Source organism: Camellia sinensis, chromosome 6, assembly GCF_055761805.1.
Source record: "Camellia sinensis isolate YWXY chromosome 6, ASM5576180v1, whole genome shotgun sequence".
Classification (NCBI taxonomy): domain Eukaryota; kingdom Viridiplantae; phylum Streptophyta; class Magnoliopsida; order Ericales; family Theaceae; genus Camellia; species Camellia sinensis.
In genome coordinates, this window is record NC_138966.1 from 191,811,322 (window position 1) to 191,821,425 (window position 10,104).

At 42.5% G+C, this 10,104-nt stretch overlaps 1 protein-coding gene across 1 annotated transcript; it reads left to right on the forward strand.

Annotated features, from left to right (window-relative positions):
- LOC145793935 (uncharacterized) lies at positions 1-645 on the forward strand. The gene has a single exon (XM_082876845.1). The coding sequence runs from the start codon at positions 1-3 to the stop codon at positions 643-645; it is 645 nt and encodes a 214-aa protein (XP_082732971.1).
- Positions 646-10,104: the final 9,459 nt, after the last annotated feature.

Consider the following 10,104-nt stretch of genomic DNA (forward strand, 5'->3'; position numbering starts at 1 on the left):
ATGGGCTTCAATGAAATTGGGCTTCTGGAGGAAAAATTTGGAGGTGCAGAACGCAGGATGAGTCAGCTACAATCCTTTCAAGCTTTATTATCTGATTGTGCTCTCATGGATTTGGAATTTAATGGCCTCCCCTTTACCTGGTCAAATAACCAACGTGGAGATGCTAATATACGTGAAAGGTTAGACAGAGCAGTTGCATCTATGGATTGGCGAGCTCTATTTCCTTGTGCCCAGGTATTCCATGAACTTCTTGTTGGGTCAGATCATTGTCATGTGGTGTTAAATTGCCGCGTTCCTCTCAAACGGGTGCCTCGGCTCTTTAAATTTGAAACCATGTGGTTAACGAGTTCTGATTGTGTGGAGGTTATCCGCTCCAAATGGGCTATCACCCAGGCTGGATCTCCTATGTTCCAATTAGTAAAGAAACTTCAGTGCTGTAAAGATGGGCTTAGAAGGTGGAGTAAAGAACATTTCGGAAGCAATAGCTTGAACATTACTCTTATAAAATCTAAGCTTTTGTCTCTTCAGTCCCAACCCTGGACAGAGGCTAATATGCAGGCTCAAGACCAATTGAACTTGATCTTCAGACAACTCTTTCTAGGGAGGAAATGTTTCTTCATCAAAGATCCCGTATCTGATGGCTAAATTATAGAGACAAGAACTCTTCGTTTTTTCATGCCTCGATGATCCAACGTCGCCAACGAAACCAGATTCTTCGCTTACAAACAGAGGATGGGACGTGGATAAACTCGGAATCGGATATTAATCACCATCTCTTGAGTTTCTTCTCTTCTTTATTCACAAGTGTTGGAAACAGAAACTTAATGGAGGCCTTATCTGTGGTGGAGCCTATGGTCTCCGATGTTATGAATAGGAGCTTAATTCAACCGGTCAGTGATGAAGAGATCAAGGCAGCAGTATTCCAATTAGGGGCAGTGAAGTCTCCGGGGCCGAATGGCTTTCCAGGGTTTTTCTATCAGACTTATTGGGATGTAGTGGGAGTAAAGGTCTGTGAAGCTGTGCAGAGTTTTTTTCTGGGAGGGTATCTACTCAAAGAACTCAATCACACCAATCTGATTTTGATTCCCAAGGTTTGCAATCCGGTGTTGTTATCCCAATTTTGCCCAATCAGCTTATGTAATTTCAACCTGAAAATCATTACAAAGATCCTTGCCAATCGTCTGAAGCCAATCCTGAAAAACCTTATCTCTCCAAACCAATCAGCTTTTGTTCCGGGGCGAATGATTCAAGACAATGTAGTTGTGGCCCATGAAGCGTTCCATGCTCTCAAATTAAAAAAATCAGGGGCTGTTGGCAATATGGCTATCAAACTCGACTTCAACAAGGCCTATGATTGGATCGAATGGGACTTTTTAGCTGCTGTTCTGCAAAAGTTGGGGTTTCACTCTAAATGGGTTAATTGGGTAATGGAATGTGTTGCTACTGTCAGCTTCTCTATTTTTGCTAATGGTGAAAAAAGAGCCTCTTTTATGCCTTCCCGAGGGCTCCGACAGGGTGATCCCCTCTCCCCATATCTTTTTATTTTAGTGGCGGATGTTCTATCAAAACTCCTCAACCGGAGTCTCACTCAAAATCAGATCTCGGGGATGAAAATTACAATGCACTGCCCAACTCTTTCACATTTATTTTTTGCGGATGATGTGCTTCTCTTTCTTAAGGCTGATACTCAGGAATGTAAATCTGTGTTGGAGGTTCTGGACATTTACTGCAGGGCATCTGGTCAACATGTCAACTTTGACAAATCAAGTGTGCAATTCTCCACAAATGTTCAGCTACAGGTGTGCAACTCAATCTGTGCCCTCTCGGGTCTCAAAACTACCCCTGCTAATGCCAAATATTTGGGTTTACCCTCATTCTGGGATCAGTCAAAAGCGGAAGCTTTTCAATTCATAATAGAAAAAGTTCTCTCCAAGTTACAAGGATGGAAGTCAAAATTGTTATCACAAGCGGGGAAAGAGATTTTGATCAAAGCAGTAGTACAAGCAATCCCATCATATGCTATGGCTTGTTTCGCTTTTCCAAAATGGTTTTGTACACGGTTGAAGGCATATATTAGCAAATTTTGGTGGGGTGGGGATCCAGAAGGCAGAGAGATTCATTGGATCAATTGGGACCTTTTAGCGCTATCAAAATTTAAAGGAGGGCTAGGTTTCCGAGATTTCAAAGCTTTTAATTTGGCCCTTTTAGCTCGACAAGGTTGGAGATTACTGAAGTATCTGAACTCCTTTTGTGCTCGCATCTTGCAAGGTATCTACTTTCCTCACTCCTCTTTCTTGGAAGCGGTGAAAGGGCGTAGGGCTTCATGGGCTTGGGCTAGTATTTTGCAGGGAAGAAATGTGCTTATGGAAGGGTTGAGATGGCAAATTCACAGCGGTGCAAATGTTCAGTTCTGGAAAGATAAATGGGTGCCAACTCTCCCAAAATTCAAGCTCTTCACTCCTGTTCCTGATGGATCTGTGATCTCGAAAGTAGAAGATGTTATTGACTCTACCTGTCAGAGATGGAAGGTTGATGTTCTTCGAACCCTGGTTTCTGAATTTGAAATGGAAGCAATCAGGACAATTCCTCTTCCATTGGCACCTACAGAAGATGCACTGATTTGGCATTTTGACTCAACAGGGGTTTATTCAGTAAAATCTGGATATCATGTAGCTCTGTCAGAAACGCAAAACCAGTGAATTCAGAGACCCTCTTCCTCTTTTAGCCCCCCCGACACCTTTTGGAACTTGATTTGGTCTCTCAAAGTTCCTCCAAAAATCTGCCATTTCTAGTGGAGAGCGTGTAAGAATGTGTTGGCCTCCAGAGAAAACTTGTTTCGAAGATGGTGTGCCCCTTCTAATGTTTGCCCAATATGTCAATGCAACGTTGAATCGGTGGAACATTTGCTTTTCGAGTGTGGATGGGTTAGAGTCGTTTGGTTCGGGAGTGATTTGCACTTCAAAGTTGATTGTGGAGCTATTCAATCGATTGAGAAAAGGTCGTGTGAGCTGGTGGCAAATTTCAAGAATGAGGAGGACCGAGCTTCTTGCCTCGGTAAAGTAGCTTGGATTGGCTGGTTCATTTGGAAGGATCGAAACAACTTTGTTTTCAACCATCACCCTATGGAGCCCTCCTCGACTTTACATCGAGCTCGAGTGGCAATGGCGGAATTTGAGTATGTAACAATAAGCCCAGTTGTTTCCTTTTCTCACGAGCCTTCTTTGAACCCAACTGAAGTGGGCAACTGGATGCCCCCTGATCAAGGCCAATTCAAAATCAATTGGGATGTGGCTACGAAAAAAGGTTCCTTCTAAGCCTCTATTACAATGGTATTAAGGAATGCTTCGGGACGGATTCTGCATGGCTTAACCAAGAAAGAATTTATCTCCTCTTCATTCCAAGGTGAAGCTCTAGCTTGCAGATGGGCATGTCTCTGTTAACATATGAATATCATATATATGAATATAATACTATATATGTCAGTATGTATAGATAGTATTAATATAATATGTATATATAATATACAACGATAGCTTTAGGTTGCTTTGCTTTAGGATTGCTTTCGGTCGCCACTAACTTTCGGCGTCGCTTTTCTTATTTTATTAATTTACATCATCATGATGTCTTGTATCCGAGCTCCTATATTAAGGAGTCTCTATTGTGTTTCTGATACAGAGTTAACATAACAGAAATATTACTCTCTCAACTCTCTCAATTTCTCTTTCATGGTATCAGAGCACAGGTGCTTTTCCTAAGTCTCTGCATCACATATTTTGTTCTGTCACAGATTGCTGTGTATCTTGTCCTTACCTAATACACAGATTGGACAATACCACCACCTTCGTCTCTTCACGACGAAGCCAACGCCACCAGATTCATCATCATCTGCCGCCGCACGCGCCTCCACGCGCCGCCAGAACATTCGGCCACGCGCTCACTCGGTTCAAACGCGCTCTACGCGCTGCCTACGCGTTGCCTACACTGCACGGTGCTATTGTGCGCCCCAGCATCATCTGCTAACGTGAGCCGCGTGTTTCTGACGTCAGCTGACGTCAGCCCTAGCTGCTTCCGTGCGCCGTGTGTCTCTCACCTGCTAACGTGCGCCGCGCCACACTCTGCTAACGTGCGCCGCGCCCTGTGACATCAGCCCTGCATCACCTGTTTGACCAGCTTCGTTGACTTTTCTACTTTCTGCCTTTCTGGTCATATTTTTTGGTCAGTTCACTCCTTTTCTGACTAATTTCGACCTTCTGAATTCACTGGTAACCTCAGTTTTTTCAGATTCTACCTCATTTGTACTATTTTTCTCTCATGGATCGCCTGGACTCCACTACTCATCCTATTTCCGCTATTCTTGACGGGACTAATTATGTCCTATGGGCACAAGCTATGTCTGGCTTCCTCAAAGGAAAGAAACTTTGGCGCATCATTACTGGGGATGTGTGCAAACCAGTTCCAGAGACCACAGATTCCACTGCCACGGACTCCACTGCCAAATATATCGACCGACTGGAAGATTGGGATAGTAAAAACTATCAGATCATCACTTGGTTTCGCAATACTTCTATTACATCTATCAGCCTTCAGTTTGGTCGGTTCCAACTTGACTCTGCTTCCTCTCCTGCCAAAGCCATCTGGGATTTTTTACAAGAACGCTATCAGACTACTGGCCTTGCTCACCAATATCAGCTTCTGAGTCATCTTCACGGTATGCGCCAAGAAACCACTCAAACCATTAATGATTTTCTCTCCCAAATGTATTATGCTTGGGATCAGCTTGCTCTTTCTGAACCTCCATGGGACTGTACTAAGGATGCTACCATGTTTACTACTTACCGTGACCAACAACGCTTGGTTCAGTTTCTCATGGCTCTCACTCCTCGATTTGAGCCAGTACGCGCATCTCTCCTTCATCGAACTCCTTTACCCACTCTTGAGCAAGCAATTTCAGAACTATTGTCCGAGGAAACTAGATTTGGTACTCTCCATCCGCACCCTGTGGACTCTGTTCTTGCTACTCCACAGATTCGGAGCTCTCCCTCCTCACCTTCACCACAGAGGTCCAATGCCTGCAATTACTGTCACAACCGCAATCTTCCATCGACTCATCTTCTGGTTAATTGTCTAGTTCGTCTTTGTCGGTTTTGCAACAAGACTGGCCCTGGTCATCTCCAGCAAGATTGCTTCCGCAATCCCGCCCGTGCCTCTCGCAATGGTCCTTCCACCGGGAATTTTTCTCGCAACCACTCTCACCGTTCTGGGACTCCGTTTAAACCAATACCTGCTCAACGCACTGCTGCTGCTGCCTCCGAGGATTTACCTTCCTCTGTTCCTATAGACCCTTCCACTCCCGTCTTCTCTCAAACCAATGTCGCAGCCATGTTTCAACATTTTTTGCAGAATTCCGGTACTCCTCCATCTACTGCTTTATCTGTCACCGCAGGTAACACTTCTTGGTACTTTGACTCCGCTTGTTGTAATCACATGACCTTTGACCCCACTATTTTTACTCCTCTCTCTTCTCCTCCTTCTGTTCCTTCTATCCATACTGCTGATGGGTCTCTTCTGTATGTAAGTCATGTTGGTTCTGTTTCAACCTCTCACTTATCTTTATCACATGTCTATCTTATGCCTGCTCTTACTTTAAATCTTATTTCCATTAGTCAATTATGTGAGCATGGTCTAACTGTTACCTTTTCCCGTACTGGTTGTTTGGTGCAGGACCCTCGGACGGGGCAAACTCTTGGGATAGGCCGTAAGCATGGACGTCTCTACGAACTCATCCATCTTCATGTTCCCGATTTCTCTCAGATCACAGCTCCTACCACTACTACCACTGCTACCACTGCTCCTCCTTTATCTCCTTTTCAGCTTTGGCATTGTCGTTTAGGCCATCTTTCTGTTGGTCGTTTAAAATCTCTAATTTCCAGTGGTCATTTAGGTCATGTAAGTTCTGATGTTTTAGATTGTGTGTCCTGTCAACTTGCCAAACAACCTGCTTTGTCGTTTAATAAAAGTGACTCTGTTTCTCTTGCACCATTTGATCTCATTCATTCTGATATTTGGGGACCTTCACCTACTCCTACTATGGGAGGCGCGCTATTTTGTTGTTTTTATAGATGATTTTTCCCGTTTTACCTGGTTGTTTCTTATGAAAAATCGCTCTGAGCTCAAACAACTTTATTACAATTTTGCTGCAATGGTTAAAACTCAATTTTCTAAAAATATTAAGGTTTTTCGCTCCGACAATGCCATGGAATATAAAGATTTTGATTTTCTTTCCTTTCTTCAGAGTCATGGTACTCAACCTCATCGTTCCTGTCCTGGTACGTCTCAACAAAATGGACGTGCTGAACGGAAACATCGACATATTCTTGACACTACTCGAGCTCTCCTTCTGTCTTCCTCTTGTCCGGAACATTTTTGGGGCGAGGCAGCTCTCACTGCTACTTGCACTATCAATTGTATCCCTACACCTGTCATTCATAATCACACTCCTTATGAGCGTCTGCATGGCACCCGTCCCCCTTACACCAACCTTAGGGTCTTTGGATCTGCCTGTTTTGTTCTTCTCCAACCTCATGAACGTACCAAACTTGAACCACGTTCTCGCCTTTGTTGCTTCTTAGGGTATGGCATTGAACACAAGGGGTATCGTTGTTGGGATCCTCTCTCTCAACGCCTCCGTATCTCTCGTCATCTCGTCATGTCATCTTTTGGGAACACAAAATGTTTTCCTCTCTCTCTCTTTTCTGTTTGTCCGTTCCCTCACCCTCTCTGTTTTTTACTGACCCTTCCACGGATCTATTCTCTGATGACCTTACTCCCTCGCCCTTGCCAGCCTCTCTCGAGTTCTCTGATGAGCTTATTCCACCGCCCCTGCCGGCCTCTCTCGAGCATGCCTTGCCTTCTGGTCTGTCCCATACCCCTGCTCACTCTGATGGTCCTGCTCTTGCTTCCTCGGGATCCTCCCCTCCTGGTGAGTCTCTTCCTCTGGCTCCTCCTGCCTATACTCGACCACACCGGGTAACTCAACCTTCTACTCGTCTTCGTGACTTTATTGTTGGTTCTACTGCTTTTTCCACTTATGAACCGACCTCCTATCGTGAGGCTCGCTCTAATCCTCTTTGGCAGCAAGCTATGACTGATGAATTGCAGGCTTTAGACAAAACTCACACTTGGGACATTGTTGATCTTCCTCCTGGCAAGACTGCCATTGGTTGCAAATGGGTCTACAAAATCAAAACTTGTTCTGATGGATCTATTGAGCGCTACAAAGCCCGCCTTGTTGCAAAAGGCTTTAACCAAGAATATGGTATTGACTATGAAGAGACATTTGCTCCTGTTGCTCGTCTCACCTCTGTTCGCAGCCTGATTGCAGTTGTTACCTCCCGACACTGGGATCTTTATCAAATGGACGTGAAAAATGCTTTTCTTAATGGTGTTCTTCTTGAGGAGGTCTACATGCAACCTCCCCCTGGGTCTACTTATCCCCCTCATAAAGTCTGCAAACTTCAGCGTGCTCTATATGGTCTCAAACAAGCTCCACGCGCTTGGTTTGCCAAGTTCAGCTCCACTATTCATGACTGTGGTTTCACCTCCAGTTCTTATGATACTGCTCTTTTTATCCGCAACACTGCTCAAGGGACCACCTTGCTTCTCCTTTATGTGGATGATATGATTATCACCGGTGACGATCTTGATGGTATTGTATGCCTTAAACAGTTTCTTAGCCGTCATTTCGAGATGAAAGATCTTGGTCCTCTCAGCTATTTCTTGGGTCTTGAAATCTTCCATGATTCCACGGGGTCCTTTCTCTCTCAGGCTAAGTATACCTCTGATCTTCTCACTCGCGCTGGTCTTACGGATTGCAAGACTGCCTCCACTCCCCTGGAGTCCCAGAGTCGTCTTACACCTCTTGATGGCACTCTTCTCTCTGATGCTACCCTATATCGTCAGCTGGTTGGCAGCCTTGTCTATCTCACTGTTACTCGTCCTGATATTGCCTATGCCGTTCACATTGTCAGCCAGTTTATGTCCGCTCCTCGTACCCCTCATTATGCCGCCTTAGTTCGTATCCTTCGTTATCTCAAAGGTACCATGTTTCATGGCCTTCATTATTCCGCCCACTCCTCTCTACAGCTTCGTGCCTTTTCCGATGCTGATTGGGCTGGGGATCCTACTGACCGGCGCTCTACTACAGGGTTCTGCTTTTTCTTGGGTGATTCTCTTATTTCTTGGCGCAGCAAGAAACAATCTCTTACTGCTCGCTCCAGTACCGAGGCTGAATATCGTGCTCTTGCTGATACTACTCAAGAACTTCTCTAGCTTCGTTGGCTTCTCACTGACATGGGTGTTTCCCCCTCTGGTGCTACTGCCCTCTTTTGTGACAATCAAAGTGCTCTTCAAATTGCTCACAATGATGTTTTTCATGATCGCACCAAACACATTGAGATTGACTGTCATTTTATTCGTCAACACGTCACTCATGGTACTGTCCATCTCCTTCCAATCTCCTCTGCTGATCAACCTGCTGATATTTTCACCAAAGCCCATTCTCCTGGTCGCTTCGTTGAACTTGTCTCCAAACTCAAGTTGGTTGATGTTTGTCCTCCTTGAGTTTGCGGGGGGCTGTTAACATATGAATATCATATATATGAATATAATACTATATATGTCAGTATGTATAGATAGTATTAATATAATATGTATATATAATATACAACGATAGCTTTAGGTTGCTTTGCTTTAGGATTGCTTTCGGTCGCCACTAACTTTCGGCGTCGCTTTTCTTATTTTATTAATTTACATCATCATGATGTCTTGTATCCGAGCTCCTATATTAAGGAGTCTCTATTGTGTTTCTGATACAGAGTTAACATAACAGAAATATTACTCTCTCAACTCTCTCAATTTCTCTTTCAGTCTCTTTGCTCAAAACTGCAGTTTACCAGGGGCGATTATAGAAGGAGATAACAAATCAGTCATCCTCCTCAGCGTATCAGAGACTGTTCCTCCTTGGGAGTGTGGACTGATTATTGATGATATTAAGAGATTGGCTTCTCAGGAAGGGTTGCTCCTTCAATGGAGACCTCGAGCTGCAAATCGTGTAGCCCATTGGGTGGCACAAGCCTCGCTGCATGGTCATCTCCCTCCGGACTGGGTCCCAAACCCACCAGCTGCCCTTGTTGCTTTATTAGGTGCTGGTTAGTTTTTTTTTATTTTTGATGTTGTTCTACTTTCTTTGCTTGGCCGTTATTTCCCCTGTTCAAAAAAAAAAAAAAAATTCAAATGACCCGACAAACAAAATTCATTGTCATGCTTTTATTGTAAATAATTGTTTAAAAATCTTAGGACTCATTGAGGCTAAGTTCAGTAACAATTCAAAAACTTAGAAGAAAAAAAAAAAATTAAATTTGTCTTTAGTGGAATTTTTTAAAAATTTATGTCAGTTTTTTTTTTTTTTTTTTTTTACTTCTAGTTCCTCCTAATTTTGAAGAATCTAAAAGTAAAAATTTTTAAAAAAAACTAATAGGCTTTTTAAAAAATATAATAATTTAAGATCTACTAATCTAGTAGGATCTAAAAGTTTAAAAAAAATTGTTTGTTTTTTAAAAAAGTTCACTAACAACGAAATGATTATAAAAATAATAAAAAAATAAAAAAACAATTAACCAAACTCCACCTCTATAATACAAAATTGGGGTAATTGCACCCCATTGGAATGTTAGAAGAAAAAAAAATTACATATTCATAAAAAAAAATATTAATTACATAAAAGTCCTATTTACAAAAGTTATGATAGTTTAGGTCGTATTTAAGATTTTTTGAACCAATAAGTCCTATTTAGTAAAACTGAGAATATTATCAGTTTTTTCTAATTTTTAAAACTAAGAATATTATCAATTTTGTATATTAATGTTCCAGATAATTGTTTTACTAACTGATAAAAAAAACAAAGCATAATTAATTTGATTCAACTATCCAATAAAACCTAGAAGATTATCAGTTTTTTTTTTCAGTTTTAAAACTGAGAACATTATCAGTTTTTTTATTTTTTCTTTTTTTTTGCAATTTTGCACATCAATGTTCCATCACCATACT